The 22095-nt window shown below is 41.6% G+C and overlaps 2 protein-coding genes across 4 annotated transcripts; one reads left to right on the forward strand and one right to left on the reverse strand.

Moving 5' to 3' along the window:
• Window positions 1–1160: 1160 nt before the first annotated feature.
• LOC117745568 (H-2 class II histocompatibility antigen, A-U alpha chain-like) lies at window positions 1161–4116 on the reverse strand. 3 transcript variants are annotated; one of them, XM_034553979.1, is made up of 7 exons: window positions 3859–4116; window positions 3325–3425; window positions 3163–3206; window positions 2586–2731; window positions 2161–2424; window positions 1794–2075; window positions 1161–1678 (listed from the first exon to the last, which is right to left on the reverse strand). In XM_034553979.1, the coding sequence occupies exons 4-7, from the start codon at window positions 2662–2664 to the stop codon at window positions 1557–1559; spliced, it is 747 nt and encodes a 248-aa protein (XP_034409870.1). In that variant the 5' UTR covers window positions 2665–2731; window positions 3163–3206; window positions 3325–3425; window positions 3859–4116; the 3' UTR covers window positions 1161–1556. The 3 variants fall into 3 exon arrangements, with proteins under 3 accessions (XP_034409870.1, XP_034409869.1, XP_034409868.1); XM_034553978.1 differs by having other exon boundaries at window positions 3163–3235; XM_034553977.1 differs by lacking the exons at window positions 3163–3206; window positions 3325–3425; window positions 3859–4116 and having other exon boundaries at window positions 2586–2935.
• fam171a1 (family with sequence similarity 171 member A1) lies at window positions 3948–21513 on the forward strand. Its single transcript, XM_034553976.1, has 9 exons — window positions 3948–4348; window positions 9877–10104; window positions 11019–11111; window positions 12980–13138; window positions 13775–13951; window positions 16641–16757; window positions 17036–17150; window positions 18031–18148; window positions 18472–21513. The coding sequence occupies exons 1-9, from the start codon at window positions 4240–4242 to the stop codon at window positions 20026–20028; spliced, it is 2673 nt and encodes an 890-aa protein (XP_034409867.1). The 5' UTR covers window positions 3948–4239; the 3' UTR covers window positions 20029–21513.
• The last annotated feature ends 582 nt before the right edge of the window (window positions 21514–22095 follow it).

Raw genomic sequence — 22095 nt, forward strand, 5'->3', positions numbered from 1 at the left:
CGCACTGAAAACATGAGGAAGTAAAACGGTAGAGGGATCTGCAACATTTTTGTAAACAGGTGTGGCAACATACAATTCTAGTAATCTGATTCAGACTTGGATGTCAGCATTGGGGGATGAACTGACTCATTTGTATTTAATCTTGAATTAAAGCAGCTAACACGATTAAAAATCTAATTTATCTCTGAACTAACTCAGTGGGTGCTAAGAGGAGAGCAGTAAGCACAACACAATTATTAATGTTTAGCATTGTAACAGTGGTTGAAGTTGATCAGATATTATCATAATGCTACAATACAAAGCATTTAAGATGTTACTTGAGAACAAACAGGTATTATCAGAAAACAATATTTAAATGGTAAAAAGTCAAGTAGTTATTATGCAGCAGAATGGCCAATGTCAGAGTTATATTATTATATATTTAATTATTGGAGTTTCATTTTACAAGGCATGTTAATGTTGTAGCTTGTGGAGGAGAAGTTTAGTTTAAAGTACCTTATATACTGTTTTATAAGTTAAATGTAATCTGTAAACGGTAACCAAAGCTGCCCCATTAAAGTAGTGGAGGAAGAAATACAATATTTCCCTCTGAAATGTAGCAACTCAAAGTTGTACTTAAGTATAATTCTTAATTTACTTAGTTTTTCTTCATCACTGCTTTTTACTTGAGGACAGGAACATGATTAGTCAACCATATTGTCTGTTGGATATATTCTTAATTCTCATATCTTAAACAACTAGATGCAGTTTATCATCGTGCACTGTGTTTCAATACAGGAGATAAATATCGTCCTCATCACTTTGTAGTACATGAGAAAGTAAGCTGGTCCTCACTAGCAACAAGAAGGGAACTACTTTCTGACATTTGTATTTATAAAGGTCTCCTGCAAAGTCCGCCTCATTACATCATCACTCATCATATATTGGGCGCTCTTGCAAAAGAGATCTTGAATATGATTACCTGATTAAATGAAGGTTATTATATGTTCAAGAAAAGTTAGTGTGTAATTGAAACCTCAATATAATAAAGTTACAGATAACAGTAATCCAACAGACAGCATGGTACGCGGTAATCAACGACACAGTAATAACAAGGCAAACAAAAATGACAATAAATGAATTTCAAAGAAGTTTTAATAAACTTTATTAAGACCCAAAGGCCCATTTGTCATACAATGTGTAAATGCAAAGCCCTTCCTGAATTCAGTAATGTCAAAAATATTGATCTCTTTTAGGTTTGAGTGTACATCGTGGAGTAGAGGTTGCTTATGAATTCAGCATTTCATTTTAAATACGGAAAATACGTTATTTATTCCATAAAACGTGACAGTCTCTCTTAAGAAGTACAACATAATCTAGCATACGTACAGGGTATTTATAAACTGATCATTTAATCTTCATTTATTTAATTCTTCAATGGGCCACAGCAGGCCTAATGTTCAAACCTCTCTCAAAGCTAAGTCACAGTTTAAAAGATGATTAATGGTGCACTCAAACATTATTTTGTTTAAAATGCATGTACACCATCATCATAGATTTCATGTGTATCTTTTAAATTACTGTCCACGGCATCCCTTAACCATTAGAAAAGTTCCAACTGCTACTCCCAACAAGCCCACAGTCAGGCCCACTCCACAGTAAACACCTGGTCCAAGACTGGGATGACTGAAGTCAGGTACTGTGGAGGAATGTAAAAAAGAAAAAGCATTATTGCAGACGCAAAAAAAGTATTTCACAATAAATCATTGTAATACTTTAATATTTAAGTGGCTTCACTCGATGAACACAATTACCCCAGCTCCTTGTTTTAGGCCTGTCCAAAGCTAAGTGTTCAACAGTACAGCTGTAAATATCCCCCTCCTTTGGTGTGAACGTCAGGGTGGTGAACTGGTGGAAGGTTTGGTCATTATTGGGATAATATCGACTGAGTGACTGCCCCTCCGACACCAGACGGCCATTTCTGGTCCAGCTGACTTTGATCTCAGGTGGGTAGAAATGATTCACAAAGCAGATGAGGCTGTTTTCAACTCCCAACTGAACTTCTTCTGAAGGGTAGAGGATGCTCTCAGGGGGGTCTATAGTGGGACAAAGGACAATTAAAAACTAGCATCTGCTTTTGGTCAATCACATCACTAGAGAGAACTGTTGAGATTAACATACCCATTTCTTCTGGTGGATTGTTCTCCTCCAATTTATAAATTTTAATAATTGATAAACATATGTTCCGGTTTTTCTTAGCGTTATTAAATACGTTCAAATTCTCAAATAGTTTGCTTGGGTCGTCAGTAAGAAATCTGGGCATAGTGTAAACAACCTCATCTCTGTCAAAGTCCACGTACAGAAGCTCCTCTGCATCAAACTCAAACACAGCTTCAGTTGTGCCATTTTCAAAGCAGCCCACCACATAGACAACTTCATGGGGAACTGGAAACAGTAGAAAATATGGAAAATTAAACATGTATTTGTATAAACCTATAATGACAAAGATCTCCAGCAAGAGCCTTCTATTTGATCCTGTCTTGGTTTCCATAAGTAGCCTTTTAATGTTACTAGAACCCAGTATTACATGTAAAACTCATTCTTACTTTGCGAAAAGGCACAGAAGCTGTTGATCATCAGGATTATGAGAGCAGAGCGCCTCATGTCTGAGCTGCAGGTCTTCATCGGTGGAGTCTCTTAGTCTGGAAAAATACTTTAATCTCTCGGCAAGCTTCACTTCATGTGTACAGGACTAGATCATATGAAAAACAGGAAAACTGAAGGTTAAAGGAAAGTCATCACAGAACTGGATCCAAGTATTCACGAGTTATTGGAAGCACTACTAGTACTGCTATGAGACTTCCTCGTTATATTATAGTTGATGGCAACAACCCGTCTAACCTGTTTGCACGAGAGAGACTTTTATAGATTTGGTAGCTGTTGTGAAAAGACAGTTTCGCTTACATAAGCAGAGCAAATATTTAATTCTAAATATAATATATGATTACCAACCTTTTTGGTTTGTGATGTAACATATATTCACAATGCTTCATTATAGATTGCACATATATTTCATATGTTATGAGCAGTGATTGATTTATTTGAATAGCTTTTAGAAATCGGAATAAGTTAAACTAGTATATCTCAATCAAAAGAAAGTGAGAAATCAAAAAAAAGACTAACCTGAGTATTGAAGATCTTATTGTTTTCTCAAAGAACATTTGCAGCTGTTGGGAGAAGTGGTGGTTGATTTACTCTTGGGAGTAAAAACAAACAAATAAGACCCCCCTGGAAAGTTCAACCTGCCGAATAGTTTACATTAAAACAGGTAATATGATTTCATACCTACTTCTCTCTGGCAGTTTTCTTTTCGGGCTGCAGATGGCGCTGGAGGTCCGTACAGAGACCAGGAGGAGCCTGTGCTACAAACATAAATGGCACAAGACCTTTGGGTTCAAAAACAGAAGGGAACTAATAATTAAAGCAGTTCATGTGCAGAGGGAGACGAAGGTGTCATTATGTTAGTTTGGGGTTTTCGTGATTTTTAGCCCAAAATCAGGAGATTGTCATTTTGTGTTGTGTTGTGAATTAATTTGAAAAAAAGCGTTTTTTATAAAAGATTATCAGACAAATCAAAAATAAAACTGAATACATATAACTAATTAAATGAATGAAGTTTAGCGTGAAAAGATCAGATTAATAAAATAATAAAGTTGTAATTCATTGGATCAACTGATTGGTACTTTACGCTTTATATGTTTCCTTCATTCTCCGATTTAGTTGACTAAAACTATTATATCATTTATTTAAATCTTTGACGTCAGTTTTGGGCTCTGTCATGTTGGGCCCAAAATTAGGAGAATATAATAAAGAAATTACCCCGAGCAGCAAAAAACAAGCTGGAAGAAACTGTCCACTATTTGTCTGGCAGGTGGCGCTGGAGGTCCGCACATGTGAGAGGAAGGAGCCTCCTGTTGGTGCTGTTCTCCGGCATGTGGCTCAGAGGAAAGGGGGCCGTCTTCCTCTCTGACCAGTCGATGAAAAAAATAAAAAACGACGTAGCGGCACAAGGGCCGAGGGATGCACGACGGCTCGGGGGAAGCACGGATTCACAGGCTGATGCTGCTAAACATGGAGACTCGCCCCCTCTGCGGAATAAACCCAGTGTGCGCCCATTGTGGCCGCTCAGTGAGTTGGTGAAAACAATATATTTGGCTTCTACTTTTTGTTTTTTTTGTTTGGATACTCACATCTGCAACGATGCGGGCTGCGGACCGGAGACGAGCCGCTGCGGCGGTCCTCTTCCTGGTGGGACTCCTCGGCTCCAGAGCGGACGCCAAAACGTCACCGGAGGGTGCAGCCACGGAGGGTAAAAGTGCTTTAACGCGTTTAGTGCCTCGGTATCAAGATGGGGGCTAATGTTGGTGCTAACCAGCCGGGGTGCTGATGTGACCCGAACGTAGCTTTAGCAAGTTAGCTGGAGGCTGAAGGAGAACTTATCTGACACGTTTGTTATCTGGGTTTTCGTTGTGGTGGAGTCATATCTGTGTGGACTACTTTGTCAGTGTCAACATGCCCTCGTATTGTCCGGAATAAGGCAGCGGAGGAGTGAGTCCAGCTGCTGCGATTTGTCATTTCAGAAACCCCTCTTTCTCTCTTTGTGAGGGTCTCTCTGGGAAGATGGACCACTATAATGGAGCATGATGTGGACCTCTAACGGCGTAAAGGTCTCGCACTGTTTGCACTTTGTGGAAGGAGGTTGCTGTTATGCTGTTTCTGTGTGTTATTTAGGTTTACTAAACCATGACTGCAACCATCCACCTGGTTCAGGTGTCAAACCGGAAGTAGATGGAGTCCAACAAGCTCAAACTTTACACTTTGTGCTGGAGCTGCAACTAATGATTATTTCCTTGTTTTGAAATCGTGGAAAAAAACAATTTCCCAGAGCCCTAGATGATTTGTTTTACCCAACCAACAAAACCCGCAAAGTGTGTCAGCTTACTATATATAACATTATGTTTATATATTATATATACATCAATAGTGATAACTGATTAATATAGTTAGTCCTTTTTTAAGCTAAAATGCCAAACCTTCTCTGGCTCTAGCTTTTCCAATGTGAAAATGTGATATATAACTGATTTGTTATTTTAATATTTCTTGACATTTTATAGACATACCTATAAAGAAAAGGAAATAATCCGCCCTGCTAAGTAATACATATATAACGAGCATCACCAGGGTTTTGCTTTTTTTTAAAATGCTACAGATAAAAGAAGATGGAAGAAGACAAGCTGTTGCTTCAAGGAATTAAATACAAAAATGGTGTTAAAAGGCATAAAGTTTCTAGTGTCTGCAGATAGCAGTGTATTCTAAAGGAATCATGTCACTTACAACAGACGAGCCATTCAAAGTTTTAAAGCCAGCATGAATCACAATAATCTGTTGGCGGCTCATTCAGTCACGAACTTCAAAGCTTCCCTGTCATAGTAACTTCTAAAGTGGAGCCACATCTGTTTTTATCCATCACTTTTATCTCTTGCATGCAGACATCGCACACGTTGTCTGTATTACTTTTTCGTTGGGCCTCCATTAGGTCTTCTCACTACAACTGTGTTTACTTTACAGTACAAGTATGAATGTAAACCTACAGTAACTGATGCTGTAAATCAGTCAGGCTTTTTAAAAAGTAATGCGTATTATTGATTTTTATCAAGTTGGTTTCTGATATTATATATTCGTGATCAGTTCAGGAGCCTTTGAAGTAGTTCTCCTTCAAAGATTGTCCTCAGGCATTTTCTGGATCACAACAATTAGCTAAATTCACAACAACAAGCTCCTGTAGAGAACAAGGTAAAGTCTGTCCATGCCTCTCTCTGCTATCTGTTTTCTCTTTCTTTCTCACTTTCCTTCTCTGGTGTTCACTTTGTCTCAGATTGACCTTCAGTTGTCCCGGGGGAGGTTATGTTCAGGTCGATACTGAGGACTTCTCATGGTCTGTCCAGCAGACAACATGGATGAGTGGAGCCAGACAGACAATCTACCCGCAGATATAGATCTCACTCACATTACTGCTGCCCATAATAGGCATGGCATTGCATCTCTCACAGACAAACATTCGCTGAAGCTGGACAAGGGCTTCCAGGAAGTAGACCAATCCAATCGTATTGTCACCAGCTAGCCAAACTTGATTGTAATCATGAGCTGCTGGTGTGAGTGCCAACAGCAGATCCCTTTTGGGGAAGATACACCAGGTCATGAGAAAGCATAGTGTTTAGGGAGGGGGGGGGGGCAATGATCTACTGAGCCAACGAGCATAATGGCTTATAATGCAGTATGTGGATGGGAATATGTGCTGTGGTAAGAGTCCATGTGTTCTGCAGCCAGAGACATAATAATGTTACCTAATTGCTGCGTCCCCTGCTGAGTTAATGGGATCGACTTTTAATCCAGATGAGGGGAAATAGCAGGCTGAACACCTATTGATAGCCCTTTTCTTTTCTTATAGTGGCAGAGCTGTAGTTCACTACGGGCGTGGTGTGTGTGTGTGTGTTTGTTTTTAAAACACAATTTTCTTCTTTTTCACATGTTGTGACATGTCTTGTCATGTTTCCCGTTGTCCCTGTTGATGATTCATTCTTAATTGCATTGACCTTTTGTGTGTTCTTTATTTCGTTCCCATAACTTTTTTTAAAAGACCTAATTATTTCTTGTTTTAGAGAATCAGATGTTTGTTATTTTTTCTGAATGGAAAACAACTCGCTTCAGTTCTTGTTTTTTACTTTTTGCTGTGGTTGAACAAGTAATTACATCCAGAATCACAGTTAGTCGGAGTTTGAAATTGACATGCAGGTGTAGTTTTCCTATACTTTAATCCTTGACTGCATTGCTTTTTTTTTTTAAGGATACATTTATGATATAATACTAATATGATATGTGACTGTATACTTTTATTTATTTAAACGTGTCAATTTTACAAGAGCTCTTCCATTCTTGTCACATGATTTCTGTCTCTTCTCGTCATCAACCATGCACTCTTGCTTCAAATCGGGATAAATACATTTGCAGTTACCGTCTTCTCACTCTTATGAATATATTATTGTGGTTTGTTGAAGATTTGATCTTCTCTATCCCAAACCCCAAACCAATTTGACATTGTTGAGCATTTTCTCCAGTTGGATGCCATTATGTCATTGAAGGAGAAAAACAAGGGTATGGAGATTAAGTCATTTAAAAAAGTGCTAGTTAACCCTCAAATGGTGGAAAACAGTCTACGAAATATGATGAAAATATGGCATTTTATGTTTGTATTATACCGTAATATAACAACTGTAGCCTTCCTCATCGGCCCCAAATGTTGTTCTATTCAGTTGAAGCTTGAGTAACATTTAAGTCGCAAAGTTGAAGTTGTTGCATTTGGCTTTTATTTATTATCCATCTTTTTAACCTCCAGCTTAAAAATAATTTAGAAATCTTTTTAAATCAATCAGAATATTTCCCCTGAAAATTAAAAAAAAAAAAAAAATCTTATGTGCTTACTGAAAATGCACATCAACAACAGATTAATTCTTAACAAAATAATGTAGTTTTTTCCACTGACATCACTTGGAAGTCCAGTAACTTGTGAAAAGTCGCTCCACTCAGCTGAACGTAGTTCGACTGGATGTTGTGGACGAGCTTTCAAATCAGCCTCGTGTGCAGAAAGCATCTGCTTCCCCCCCTCCTCTGTTTGGAAGAACACCAAACCCCCTCACACACCCCACAGATGCCAGCCATACCAGGCATTTCCAGTTTATCACACCTCACTTTTATGGTGCAGAAATGCTTCGCCTCCCTGTAACCTCAGATTAATGCACCAAGCTCGCATTAATTCAAGTTTTAGTGGACTGAAAAACATACACACTCTGTCTTCCCCGTTTTCTCCTTTTAGGTTCCTATCTTTCTACTTGCATTCAGACACACCACCCTGCTGCTTTGGCTGCTGCTGTCTGGGATAATTGGTCTGAGATCACAGCGTTGGTCAGACAAAACTCTCTCTGATGCCTGTACCCTCCATATGGTACTCAACACACTCGGATGAGGAGTAAATACAGCGAGGGACAGTTAAAGGTGCTGGTTTAGCTGCAGAATCGAGATCTTCTGTCATTCTTCAGGTTGAACATCATATTCTCTCCTGTGTGTTGGAGCAGAGGAGACTCTAGCTTGTTTAACAATGATGTCATCACAGTAGTGATTTGTTGGATGAGGATTGGGAGGGCGACTGTTGCATTTGTCAATCTGGAGTCTCCCAGGGGAGTTTTTTTTTTTAAAGTGAGCACAGCTGGTACCCCTAACAACACATCACTGGGAGTGGGACAGGAAGTGAGGTCATGATCTCTCTCTGTGCACACACACACCAATTCTTAATGCTATGGCAAATTTCTGTCATGTCTTTTTGTTTTCTAGTCCTCTAGCTGTGACAGTGCCAATGCAATATGAATGAAGTGAAGAGTCTGAAAGCAGCCACAGAGCAAATATTCACACCAGACCTCTCGGGGTAATGATGCGTATAGTTTGAAAATGACACGTTGCTCTGCCGAACCTCCTCACTCCAACACGTCACATGCAAAGGTATCATTTGGTGCAGCGCTCTGTTTTTAGGTGGAGCCTGCTGCACTCGGGCTGAACTCTCACCAGATCTGTCATAGTAGTTCCTTGCTGACCGCAGGATCTCTGAGTGGGGGGAGGGGGATCGGTCTAGTCAGGGGAATGTGTAGTGTTAGTGTGTGTGTGTGTGTGTGTGTGTGTGTGTGTTAGACGGAGGGTGGGGTTACAAGAAAGAGTTACGATGAAATTCAGTTGCACAGAGTATGGGGGAGGTGGGCATATTTAGGTGAAGGAAGAAAACCTTTCAGCCTTAATTGAAAGGTCACCGTGGGTCAACCGGCAGCCAATGATCAAACAGGGTTTAGGCTGTTGTGTTTGCAAAGATGGAGAGAGAGGTTGTGGGTTTGTGTACATTTTAAATTATAGTATACCAAGTTTTGATTTTTTCCATTTGATACTTTTAGTTACTATTTACTGTGTGTGTGTGTGTGTGTGTGTGGAACATCAATTTCTATGGCTAAAACTTTATTGATCCAAAAGGGGTGAAATTCATACGCTACTCATCAGTATATAACAGTAATTCAAATCAGCCCCACTTTATCAGCTGCAACCTTACGTTACCCTTAATAACAACAATCACTGATACAAATTAGCATCCATGCAACAGCATCTCCTGCAGTCCCACCTAACTGCTGCCACAGATTACCGGCACTGTGGCAATATCTTGTTTATTGTTTCACAACGAGGGTGCAGCACAAATGGATGTTGCATGTTTTATTGGCCTGCATCAAATTATTATTTTCATTGTTGAATAATCCATTGATTTTTATTCAATTCATCATTTTGTCTATAAACAGGTCTTAAAGATTGTATTAATCCATTAAATCCACATGCTGTGAACTGTTAGTTTTTAGTTTAAAGGTGCTTTTAGTGCGAGTTTATCATCAATAGGCAGTGTGTGTACATTCTTTAATTCCTCTTCACGTTTACACGGAGTGTTTATATATGCAGTTGTTTTCCCTCTGTGGACCAAGGCTTCTTTGAGAGAGGGAAATGGTCCATTGTTTTAGAGGGGAAGTGACATCGGAAAGAGTCCAGGAAATGGCCATCTCTTTGTGATTGGCTGGGTTATGGAACGCCGTCTCCGTCGATTGAAGACAAAGTGTCTGCCACTGAAACCAACCCAGTTAAAGAGATGCCTGTTTGAGACGGCAGTGATTATAACGCCACTGTGTTTTAAGTCTGTGTGCCACTCGTCTCTCCACACCAGCACTTGGATATATACTCAGTAAACACTCCGTTTGTTCACAGAGGTGACTCTGAAGGTTCACCTGAGCGATGCCAGCACTCACCAGCCCCTGGGAGGAGCCGCAATACAGCTCTTCGCCAACCACACTTCTGTAACCACGGAAACCTCATCACCTGACGGCAACACCTACCTGCGCTTTCCCTACCGCCTTGGGACACCGTTGGTCGTCACCGCAACCAAACGGGGATATGTGCCAAACTCTGTGCCCTGGACTCCCTCCAGATTACCTGGTAGGGTTGTGTGTGTGTGTGTGTGTGTGTGTGTGTGTGTGTGTGTGTGTGTGTGTGTGTGTGTGTGTGTGTGTGTGTGTGTGTGTGTGTGTGTGTGTGTGTGTGTGTGTGTGTGTGTGTGTGTGTGTGTGTGTGTGTGTGTGTGTGTGTGTGTGTGTGTGTGTGTGTGTGTGTGTGTGTGTGTGTGTGTGTGTGTGTGTGTGTGTGTGTGTGTGTGTGTGTGTGTGTGTGTGTGTGTGTGTGTGTGTGTGTGTGAGTGTGAGAGATATTTTAGAACAAATGCATGAGGGATATTATTGAATACCCACATTTAGATTCATAGTGTTGGCTTGTAGATTATTGATCTCCATGTGTGCAGCCAGTTTGATGTGTGTATGTTTGTGTGGAAAAGAAACTGTCAGTTTATGCCAGGTGTGAGAGCTAATGCTGAGTGGAGTGCTCCATTACTAATTTATTACAATAGATGCCAAAACCCAGCAAGGGGGCTGCTTAAGCTTCCCTTTCACTAACACACACACTTTACACACAGAACACCTCCCAAGAGGAGGCAGTGAAGTATGTGTACGAGTGTGTTGCAGTGGGGAGGTAGACTAGAGGGGGGGCTATTATGAGCCAACGGAACGACGGCCAATTGGATTATCACGCTTACCAGCTCTGAACAATGGAGGAGTGAAAGGAAGGAAGGAAGAGGAAAGAAGTGCATTTTGCTGGGTCAGACTTGTGTCCTGTACAGCAGACGGGATGGAAAGCCAGACTATTAAAGATTTATAAAGATGGTTTAATGACTTGTTATGCCTGATAGCGATCATTAAAGTGGCTAGGTAGATTGCTGCAGCTTGTTTCTTCTCTGATTGTGTATTCATTCTGTCCATTAATGTAGTGTGCACACTTTGTGGTATTCATTTGTGTTCCAGTATTTTCCTCCATCAGCCTGGACCTGCTACCAGAAAGAGCTGCTACTCTGATGGTGTATGAAGATGTTGTGGAGATTGTTTCAGGCTTACAAGGTAGTGCGCTCCCCCCGGCGCACACACACACACACACACTCTGTATTTGTAAGAAGAATAAACTGTTAAATTACAGTTTTTGTGCCGAAAATGTTTTTCTGAACATTTTGGTTTCTTCTTTTTAACCCATTTTTTAAAGAAAAAAAACCTACCAACAACAAAAAAATGTACCTTTGTTCTTAATTAAAAATTTAAATAATGCGTCCCACCTAGACGGTAAATAGCCTATTGTTGAGTAAAAATCCTCCAGCCACACATGCACAAATCCTGCGTCTATCTTTGTTAGTCAGCCTCTTTGTTACGGTGTGTGTAATTATATTAGTTAAGGCTTTCTGCAGAATCAATACAGCTTCTTTGTGTGTTTGGTCTTTTGTGTGACTGACCAACAAGGGAATCATTTAATGTGTCAGCTGTGTTATCCAACTAAAAAAAAATAATAATAAAAACTTCACAGACTTATAAATATACAGATGCCATTAACATGCAAACCTCTTGAGTGCACACTGCCCACAGCACGTGTCAAAGTGGAGTTTTCTTCCCTCTGTCCGACACACTGTTTGTCACGATGTTGTGAACTTGTGTGCCCAGGGGAGTGATAAACCTTGGCATGTGGCACGAGGAGAGAGAATAAAAGACGGGGAAGAGGAGGAGGATGATACAGTATGTGCTGGAAAAAAGGGGTTTGTGGGTGGAGCAGTTGGAGAGAATAGGGGAGAAAGGGGGGGATGGGCAGAGTAGTGTCCAACAGAAGGAGGAACAGATGAGGTGAGAGGAAAGTGGAGGGAAAAAAAAGACAAGAAGAGTTGAGGAAAGGAACGCACAAAGAACAGAAACAGGGTCATTTCCTTTCACGAAAACAGACTCTCGGAAGGGAAATAACACTCACACCTGAACTTCAAGAGTTCAAAGATGCACATACATTTCGGAGCCAAACTTCATGTTGAGTACAACTAGAAACGGTGAACTCTCATATACAGCTGGATGTTTGTCTCACTGCTGAGGAATGTGCACTCGCTACGGTCGGACCACAATGACATCACCTTGCTGAGTCCAGCTAAATGTAGTTCTTACCGTTTAGTATAATGTGTTAATGGCAGGCAGAGACTGGAGGGGGAGAAATGAAAAGGCTGCTATTAATTGCACAGAAAAATATTAGGAAGTAGCATCACACTGGCCGATATACTGTATTGATGCAGAGTTGCCTCCATTAAGCCTAATTTGATAGCTACACTACTGAAAAGGCATTAGGAGAAAACGAGGAGTAGAGAATTGACTTGTAAAACATTCTGAAACAACATCAGTGTGCAAAATGGACTCCTGCTGCCAGGAAACGTACATTTTTGTCAGATTTCTTAATTGAATTTCAATTGAACTGGAAACTGAAGTAGTTGTTGTACTAGATGTTTTCTTTACGTATTTTAATGTTTAGTTTGTATTACAACTGTGAGATGTACATTTTTATAAATTGAAAAAATGCACACCAAGTCAGTACACACTTTTGTATTTAATACTTAAATTACATAATTTATAAGTATTATTAAATAATAATTCAATATTTACACATCACAGCCGTTGTCTGAACCTTTCATTCTTCTGACAATGTTTGCCGTGTGAAATCATATTTTGTCAATTTAAAAGAGCAGATTTGTTTATTTACAAATACAAAAGGTTATGATGAACAGTTAATCATTGTGCCGTATGTCAGCTCATCCAGATGCTCGCCACGCTAAAATAATGGCGCTGAGCCAAATAGTGTGTGCCAGTGATCTTTTCAAAAGCTTTTTGAAATTGGTCTAAAGCTTAAACACTTGGATATAAATTCAACATGTCCATGTTTTCTGACGTCTCTCTGTCTGTCGCTCCTCAAGGTTTCAGGCCTCAGCCCAGAGTTCATTTCCAACGCAGAGCGCTGAGTCTTCCCTCCAACACGTCTTACGCCAACCTAACTGCTCTGCTCACGGTGGCCAGCTCCCCCTCGCACATCCAGCACTTTCCCCACCTGCAGGTCCTCAGCGGCAACGGCACAGGTGAGGCTCGAACCGGCGGCAGGTAACAGACTCGACTGTAAGAAATAGGGCCAAGGAGAGTCGGCCACAGATGACAGGAGAAAGCTGATGAGAGGGTGTGGGGAGGGAAGAGAACAGAAGAAGCAGTGGTACATGAGAGAGACTTTACCCCGGAGAGGCCTCTCTATCTGACCTCCTGAAACACAATAACCCCTGTGTGTGTATGTGTGTATGTGTGTGTGTGTGTGTGTGTGTGTGTGTGTGTGCTCTCTGTCTAACACACGCCTGCACGCTTTTAGGCTGTGTGTGTGTGTGTGTGTGTGTGTGTGTGTGTGTGTGTGTGTGTGTGTGTTTCAGCTTGAATACCCCTCAATCCCCCTCGCCACAGCACGTACCTTCTCCCTCCAGGAAACACAAGCATACTTGTGCTTTGTGACACTTTCCACCCTCTCAGCTTTTTCACTCTCCATCCGGTTTCCTTCTTTCCTGTTTTTCCCTTTTGTTTTCTTTCCTGTCTGTCTTTTCTTTACAACTCTTCTTTATCTACGCCTTTTCATGTTACTCCTTTCTCTGCTCCCCCTCCCGTGCACCTTACTCCCACTCTCTCTCCTTTTTACTGCATTTCTCCTCTCTTACACTCTTCTGCTTCCCTCACAGGCACAGAGAAGAGGTTTGAGTTGACTCCAGTGGCAGCCATCTCTGTTCACTTATTGGCCAGCGACGGAGTGGAGCTGCAGGTGAATGAGCCAATCACCGTCTCCGTCCCCCTGCCGGCTGACAGTGGCCTGAAGGAAAATGATCACATCCCTGCTTGGAGATTTGACCCGCGCTTGGGTATGTACCGAGTAACAAAAAAACTGTACGACTTTCCCAGTATAAAGTCTACTTCCGCTAAGATATCTGAAAAATAACCCTTTTAAAAGTGCAGTGCTGTTATATAATCACTTCTATGTAAATGAGATCCACTTCCATGATTGAATGATTTTAGGAAATTATCAGAATAGAAGCATTAACAAACCACGTGCATATCCACGCAGTGCAGTGAGGTCACAAGTTTTTGCAGCCCCATGTCTGAGTGATGAATGCATTTATTCATAAGACCATGAAAATATTACCAACATGCGGCTCCACATTAATCTGCGAGTCAAAACCCAAATAGTGCCAGGCATCACAAGATTGGACCGTGGATGTATAATCTGCTGGAGCTCAGTTAAATCTTGAACTAAATAAACAAAGAGCTCTGCGGTGCTGGCTCCTCTGGCGGAGACCCTTCAACCCTCTCTGGAACCTTTGTTTATCTCAGCAGTCTTGAATCTGTGTTGTCAGACGTCCCGCAATGTGACACACCCAGTTCTGCTTGGACAGGCGCAGCTGAAAGACAGTGATTAGATCATCAGTTGAGTGTCTGCAAAACAAAACATCCTTCTCTGTGTACATTAGGATCACATTTCCAGATCTACTGTACATTATGTTTGTGCTCTGTTGGGACCTATTAAAATGTTTCTGGTGAAATGGTATGTACTTGAAAATTACACATTTTGTCGATTAATCCGCTAGCAATTAAATAATCTATTAAACCTGCAATAACTGAGTTTATTTTGGCCATTTTGGGACAGCAGAAATAACCTGTGATCACTGACATTAAAGAAATCTAATGTCCTAAGTCTTTATATAAACATGTTTTAGTCCTAACTGCATTTGTGATGAGACCCGGAAATTCTTGCTAATCAAGGAACATTTTAATTGAGCCAATAAATGATGAAAATCTGAACCATCTTTGCACTGTGATGGTTTTAAAGATGATAAGGCTTTGTTTAAAGTGCCCAAAGTATCAACTTCCAGAGCTTATAAAAAGGGCTTTGATAAAAGCTGAGAACACACACACACACACACACACACACACACACACACACACACACACACACACACGTAGCCTATGCACAGCCTCTAGCAGCGGGCCTATATCTTGTGTTGCTTAGCAACCCACCAAATAAGTAACACAACAGAGAGGCCCATCTCCTGACTAAGTTTCTTCACTGTGTGTGTGTGTGTGTGCGTAGTTATGTATGTATGTATGTATGTATATGTATGTGTTAAACTTAGGACAGAAAACGGACACAAAGAAACTTCTTCTGAAATCCATGTGGTGCCTTGTTGGAAAAAACAGAAAGAAGTTTAGTTGTGTTTACAGAGTGTGCAAATGTGTGTGCACACACACAAAAACCTGTTTTTCTCTTGTATAACGTGAGGTAAAATGATTTCACGCACAAACATCAAGTTCCCTAGTTTGTGTGTGCCATTCGTAAACAGATGCACCTTCACCCTGAGAGGAGTTTGATGCAGATCATCTTCCTCAGGTGAGCAGACTACAAAAAGACCCTCATGTCAGCTGGGTTGACCGAGCATGAGTGGGCGAGAAGCTGAAGTAATTTACAGGCTGTATTGACATTGTAAATGTTTGCATTGTCTAAGCAGTCGCCAGACTCCGTGCAGTGTATTGGATTGAGGTTTGGGAACAGAGTCATTACATATCTCTGTGGTCAGGTCAGTCATACAGAGAGAGGACTCCCCTGTGGAAACACAGCCAGGGTGAATCCGGGCAGGGCTGTGTGTGTGTGTGTGTGTGTGTGTGTGCGTGCGTGCGTGCTGAGTCACACAGCCTCACTCGTTTCTCTTTCCCTCTTTTCCTTGTGCCATTTCCCTCATATCTTCCTCCATTCCTCCCTTTTGTTCGCTCTTGTTTCCTCTCTTTGTTTTCTTCTCCTTCCCTCTTTTTTTTGTTTCCTCCCTCCAAAAGATCGATTTAGATTCCTGACCACTTGATGTTGTGTAACTGGAAATAAACAAAGTGGTTCACCATGTAAGCCCTGAGACCCAAAGGAGGGGAAGCGTGAAGGCACAACTGAATGTTTCCTCTTGGAGCAGAGTTACTGTGAGCCAATCAATCAGTGACTCTGGTTTTATTGTGTTCTTTTGGTATACTGGCACTGCTGGAGCTGGTATTGTGCTCCCATTCATAGGCTCTTAGGGACATTTGCCTGAGCATGCTGCCTCCATGTGGGAGAGTTAAGTACTGCCAAAATAGACTCCTCACTGCTGAGCAATCTGAGTTTAGGAAAAACATCTTTCATTTCTGTCTGCATCATCAGACCTGTAGCAAACATTCAGTCCGAAAGCTCCTCGTTTCAGAAGTGGACATTTTAACAACAAAAAATGATATGTAGTCTTAAAAAGGTCTTGGAAAGTCTTGAATTTAACTTGGTGAATCCTTATGTTGATTGATCATACTTCTGTCACAGTAACACATTTTTCTTTTTAAACATAAATAACAAACTTGACAGGTATTTAAACATAGGTAAGTAGAGTGCTGCTTTGTTTATAAGAGTCAGGTGAGAGGTTGCTGCAAGCCTAGGAGTTGTCACTTTGCCTCTAATGCACTCTGTGAATGGACACACGGTTTCTTATACAACAACATTGTTGGGAAATTTAATTTGAAGCCCTGTGATTGTGTGTGTGTGTGAAGGGGCCTGGATAAAGAGCAGTTGGGGTCATGTGCAGCGGGACGGCAACCAGCTCAGTCTGACCTACATTGCTCCTCAGCTGGGATATTGGGTGGCCGCCATGTCCCCACTACACTCAGGTGAGAGACTGCAGTGACACAGATTACAACACAGATTTTGTGGATCAGAAAATGCGCTTGCTTGAAATGCCAAAGCTTCACGGACCCTCAATTGTAGTATAAATGAAACCGCGTTTGCAAAATGTATGTCTGACGCTTTACAAGGTGAAAACAATACTGGCGTAGGTGTCGCGGGTGATAAAAATACATCATAATAAAACATTGTTTTTTTTTTTCATTGAGCAAAAGCTGTCACATAAAATACTAATTTTCTTCATGACCTCTGGTCTGACCAACAGGTCCAGTGTTTGCGAAGGACATCAGCACGTACCACACAGTGTTCCTGTTGGCTATACTGGGAGGCATGGCTCTCATCCTGCTCTGCCTGCTCTGCCTCCTGTTGTACTACTGCAGGTGTGTGAAACATTAAAGCGTGTCAGAAGTTGCCAGATGTGTCTCCAAAACATAGTTCTTATGTGTGGAACATGTGAATGCACAATAGCTGACTAATTCATGCTTCACAATTTTTGTACTTGACGTTGTCCACTGAATACTAAATATATATTTGTGCAATACTAATACGTTTAAGTACTTTTTAATTTTTTTAATTTATTTTATACACTTTATCCACTTTATTCTATTTCTACTCCGTCTGTATATATAATATTCTTCTTGTTTTTTACTCTTTTATCTTATTTCTGTTATTATACTACTTGTTTTACTTATTACTGTGAGCAATGCTGCTGTAATCCTGTAATTTCCCCACTGAGGGACTAATAAAGGATTATCTTATCTTATCTTATCTTATAATACACATTAGTGTCATGAACACTAATGTATGTCATGTATGACACATTTAATTTAACATTAACTAGAGGTAAATTTATTTTAGTCTCAATCAATTCAGCAACCTTCAGCATCCAGTGACAGGTCTGAAAACTATCTGTCCTCGCCAACATTTAGCCTCTAAATGTACTAGCGAAGTTCCGTAAAGTGAACATAATGAGCTCTTCAAAGGTTTTATTTTTCTGCACTATTATCCAATCTTCAGTTGTGATATCGGCACCAAAATGGTCCAAATTCATATGAAAGTTATTCATAGCAGGTCATATCTGGTTCGATTGAAGCAGAAAATATGTAGTGACTTGAAATGGTTGAATAATTAAATGTAAACAAAGTAGAGCACAAACTATACAATTTAAGTTCCTGGATTTATTTGTTCCGAGGAGAAGAATTTCAAGTCAAACGGATTCTACTGATTGAATCCTAATCTCTGTGTCTCTGTGTTGCGCAGGCGTCGTTGTTTGAAGCCTCGAGGGTCTCACCGCAAGATCGCACAGTCCTCTGGTCTGGACGGCAGTAAGAGGGACCAAGCCACCTCCATGTCCCACCTGAACCTCATCAGCAACGAGGTCTGTCTGACTTACAGAGAACGGTTCAGTCGCTAGTTTAACATGCACTGTTGTAGTGAACATTAGAGGAATACTGGCTCCCTGTGTCACATCTGCCCAGCTGAGGAGTGAATCCTTCATCAAATATTCCTGTGGTGGGGATAAAAAAAATATTTCTCAAACTACGAAGAATCTTTAGTGTTTCAAAAATGCTCTTGTTTGATCTGGGATAAGATTACTTTACTAGATAGGATGTTTTCCTTGGTTGGTGTCTGCTTTATATCTTACTTTACACTAAGTATATTTAAAAAGTGTGTTACAGTTGTATATGATGCACTCTTTAGGCGCAGCTGGAACTTGTTTCTACGGCGACTGAGCCCGACATGACCACACCAATGCTGAAGCCTTCCTCATATGAGCACCAAGACAATCATCGCCAGCACAGCCTAATCCATCACAGCAAACACAGCCGCTCCTCTCTCGGCAACAGCCACCACGGCTCATCTCTTGGCAATCTGACGCCTCGCAGCAGAGACTACCTGCAGTCTGTGGAGACGTTCCAATTAAAGGCTGCCCTCTCATGCGGAACAGACCGAGGCTACCGTCAATCATACACCTCCGTCTGCTCATCCAGCAATCCGATTTCAGATGCATCCGCCAATCACGGTCTGGTGTCGGCTAGCCACCTGAGCGGTGTCGGGATTGTTGATTGCGTCTCCCCTTCCTCTCCTCCTCACTCCCCCAGTAGAGGGGAGGGATGTGAGTGCAGAGCTCCGGACTACCTTCTGTCCCGCTCTGTGGACCACCTGGAGCGTACCAGTCCCCCGTTGCTCTCCCGGCCGGGCCAGCTGCTGTGCTGCGGCTCTGTGGACCTGCTAAGTGGAGGAGAAGGCTACACGAGGGTGCGTCCTACACTGGTGATCCCGGCACACTACATGCGCCTGCCAGGGGAGCACCCTCTGTCTGGTCAAGCCCTCCTGCTGCAGACTGATCAGCAGAGTGACTTGGAGACCATCCAGGCTGAGCTCAATGCCACACATTCCCAGCAGCCCCTGGGGCAAACTCACACTGACTGTGCTCCGTGTCCCACCAACCAGGGTGACGGGGAACGGCTCGGTCTGTCACAGTCTCTGTCTATCCCAGCAGCTCTTGGGGAAACGGGTCTAGTGGAAATAAACATTGAGGACACCTTGTGGGCGGAAAAGACTTTAATGGAGCTAAGAGGAGGGAAGCCTCTGCTTCACCCACGAGCCTGGTTTGTCTCACTTGATGGACGCTCCAATGCTCATATTCGCCACTCCTACATCGATCTCCAGCGGGCGGGTTGTCACAGCAACACGCCAAACGGAGGAGGTCAGCAAGGTAATAGCAGTGGCGGGAGACGTGGCGGGAGGCGTGGCAACAGCAACGATGCCAGTCTGGACTCCGGTGTGGACCTGAACGAGCCAAGAGTGGGCCGCAAGGGGAGAGACGGAGGGCGGGAGGAAAGAGAGGTTGACAGGTCGAAGGGCCCAGCACCAGCCATGGCCTACACTCAGCTGGTGTATGTGGATGATCTGGTGGAAGGGGGAGGCAGCGAGGAGGAGTCGCCAGAGTGCAGCCCACAGGACAGTAAAACAGGACCCATCCTGTCAGCCAAAGCAGAGGGGCAGAGAGGGGAGCAGGGCCTGGGGGATGTGGAAGGGGTACAAATAGAAGAAGAACCGCCCTCACTTTCCTCTTCCTCCCCTGCTTCTCCTCCTCCCTTGCCAACACCAGAGGAAGAGACGTTCAGGACTGATCATGCGCTGCTGTCAGTCTCTCCTGATGACGATGCAGCACACGAGGATGGAGAGGAGGAGAAGAAGAGTCCTTGGCAGAGGAGAGAGGAGCGACCCCTGCTGGCCTTCAACATGAAATGAACCACAGACGACCACTTCAAGGATAGGACCTCATCTTTTCTTAATAAAATACTCACATGCCCTTATGTACATTGCAAGTAGTTTTAGTTGGTGTGATTGTTCCTCCTGTGAATACTGGCCTTCCTAAAGAAACAAATCCACAGTCATTATTCTTTGCTTTACTTGAGCAGTCTGAATTCTTCAAATCAAGTCAGAATCTCCCAAAATGTGTATTTTTAGATGGGTAGAGGACTTTGTTAATCCAAAAGGGATTCTAGCAACAAACATGCAAAAAACATAAATAACTAGCGTGAATACAAACAAAAACATAAAATCTCTCAAACTGGTAAACTAATGCAATTTCAGTCAAAAATCTAAATTATTTAAATCTAACTTTAGTAACATCTCAGCACACTTATTTTTTTCCGACTTACACTTTGCGATATCATTATTTCCAGTGTCCATCATGAATAAAAGTTCCATAAAATCACTTAGAAATCATAGCAAAAAGATATCCGTTTAACTCGTGAGAATCATCACGTGTTCAGACTTTATGGACTTTGTGTCTGAACATGCATGGATACACTGCAAATGCTAAAAAAAAGAAGGATGTTGAATGTCTTTTTTTATTAAAATCACTTTAGAACGGGCTCTTGTTGCTGCCAGAGTAGACAGAAGGAACAATGACAACAACTATTGATGTGGGCAGTGTTGTGAGACTGATACAAATGTGAACCTATACTTTAACCATGACGTCCCCTGCTTCCCAGAGCATAACGTGAAGGATATCACCATTTTAAATTGAGAGTTTTTGTTTTTCCTGAATAGAGCACTGAGAAAACATTTCAGCACTGGGATACCTTTCTAGTCCAGAGTATGAAGGGACGATTCAGAGCCTTCATGAACATCCACGACCACTTTATGAAACTACCACTGTTGTACTCCACTTTGCCATCCTCACGACGCTTTGCATAAACAGACTACTCCTCAGGAACGATGTACACATTACCTGGGGGAGACGAATAGACAGTGGAGGCAAGAGATTTCAATATTTTATGCACAACAAATGTATGCCTTTTTTAAATATATATACATATATATATATCTATATATATATATAGATATATATATCTATATCCTTGTAACCATAAAGGAACTGTTGTAGAAACGAATGATGGGTGGTTCTCACAAATTTTAAAACTACAGGAGCCTTTTTTCCCGAGCCATATTGGCCTCAGTCATCTGACCGTAAAGAACACACTTTACTTAAACGTTAGATTATAACCCTAATTTTTAAGATTGTGTAGCAGCTGTGCAAAATATTGCAAGAGATTCTACTCTTTTTGCAATCAGTAAAAGTGTTTCTGCACAAGAATCAGGCCTGACTTAAACATGTGAATCCTGTAGACTTAAACATGTGAATCCTGTAGTTTGAATGGTTTTAAGTATGTTGCTAGAATTGAATCTAGTCTATCAGAAGGCTGTTTGGTGTTTACATGAGCTACAGAGGGGGGGAGGGGGGGGGGGGGGGGGGGGGGGGAGTTACAATTAAACCACTATCCGCACTGCAACAGATGATGTGACACACCACTATGCTGGTAGGAGAGGATGTAATACCACTGCAAAACTGTAGTTCCACCCAAAATAATTGTGAGGTGTAATAATATGAATGGTTTTGTAATTGTTGAACCACTGACTGACATATTTTTGCTCTTCGGGCTATGCATCACTTTTATACGGCTGCTTGCCTTTTTGTAATTTTTATCACTATGATTTCAAATTGCCAACATGAAGTATTTTACCCTAAAGATAGGCTGTTTTTATTTTATTTAATATGTTAAGAGCTTTTTCTTCTTCACCCGCCTTATTGTTAGAGATACAGAACCTGCCTTTTCCTGAAACCAAACTATTTTTGCATGCCGTTTCACCTTACTGTTTTTGCTCATGTTCCAAGTGCCTTTGAACAACCTGTCTCTACGTCAAATTTTTTTAACACTTATCCTTATTTATTTCTCACCTTCTTTTGCTTTTATCTTTTCTCCTCTACCTCAGCCCTCCCGTTCTCTCCCACTTGTGAAAGAAGGCATG

This window comes from Cyclopterus lumpus, chromosome 16, assembly GCF_009769545.1.
Source record: "Cyclopterus lumpus isolate fCycLum1 chromosome 16, fCycLum1.pri, whole genome shotgun sequence".
Taxonomy (NCBI): domain Eukaryota; kingdom Metazoa; phylum Chordata; class Actinopteri; order Perciformes; family Cyclopteridae; genus Cyclopterus; species Cyclopterus lumpus.

What these genes read in the sequence shown, in the direction of transcription:
- LOC117745568 (XM_034553979.1), bottom strand. Translation starts at nt 2,664, where the DNA reads ATGAAGACCTGCAGCTCAGACATGAGGCGCTCTGCTCTCATAATCCTG. An exon ending in CTTCTGTGCCTTTTCGCAAA is followed by an intron (nt 2,425 to 2,585) that starts GTAAGAATGAGT and finishes TACTGTTTCCAG; the next exon opens with TTCCCCATGAAGTTGTCTAT. An exon ending in CAATCCACCAGAAGAAATGG is followed by an intron (nt 2,076 to 2,160) that starts GTATGTTAATCT and finishes GTCCCACTATAG; the next exon opens with ACCCCCCTGAGAGCATCCTC.
- fam171a1 (XM_034553976.1), top strand. Translation starts at nt 4,240, where the DNA reads ATGCGGGCTGCGGACCGGAGACGAGCCGCTGCGGCGGTCCTCTTCCTG. An exon ending in GACTCCCTCCAGATTACCTG is followed by an intron (nt 10,105 to 11,018) that starts GTAGGGTTGTGT and finishes TTTGTGTTCCAG; the next exon opens with TATTTTCCTCCATCAGCCTG. An exon ending in GATTGTTTCAGGCTTACAAG is followed by an intron (nt 11,112 to 12,979) that starts GTAGTGCGCTCC and finishes TCGCTCCTCAAG; the next exon opens with GTTTCAGGCCTCAGCCCAGA.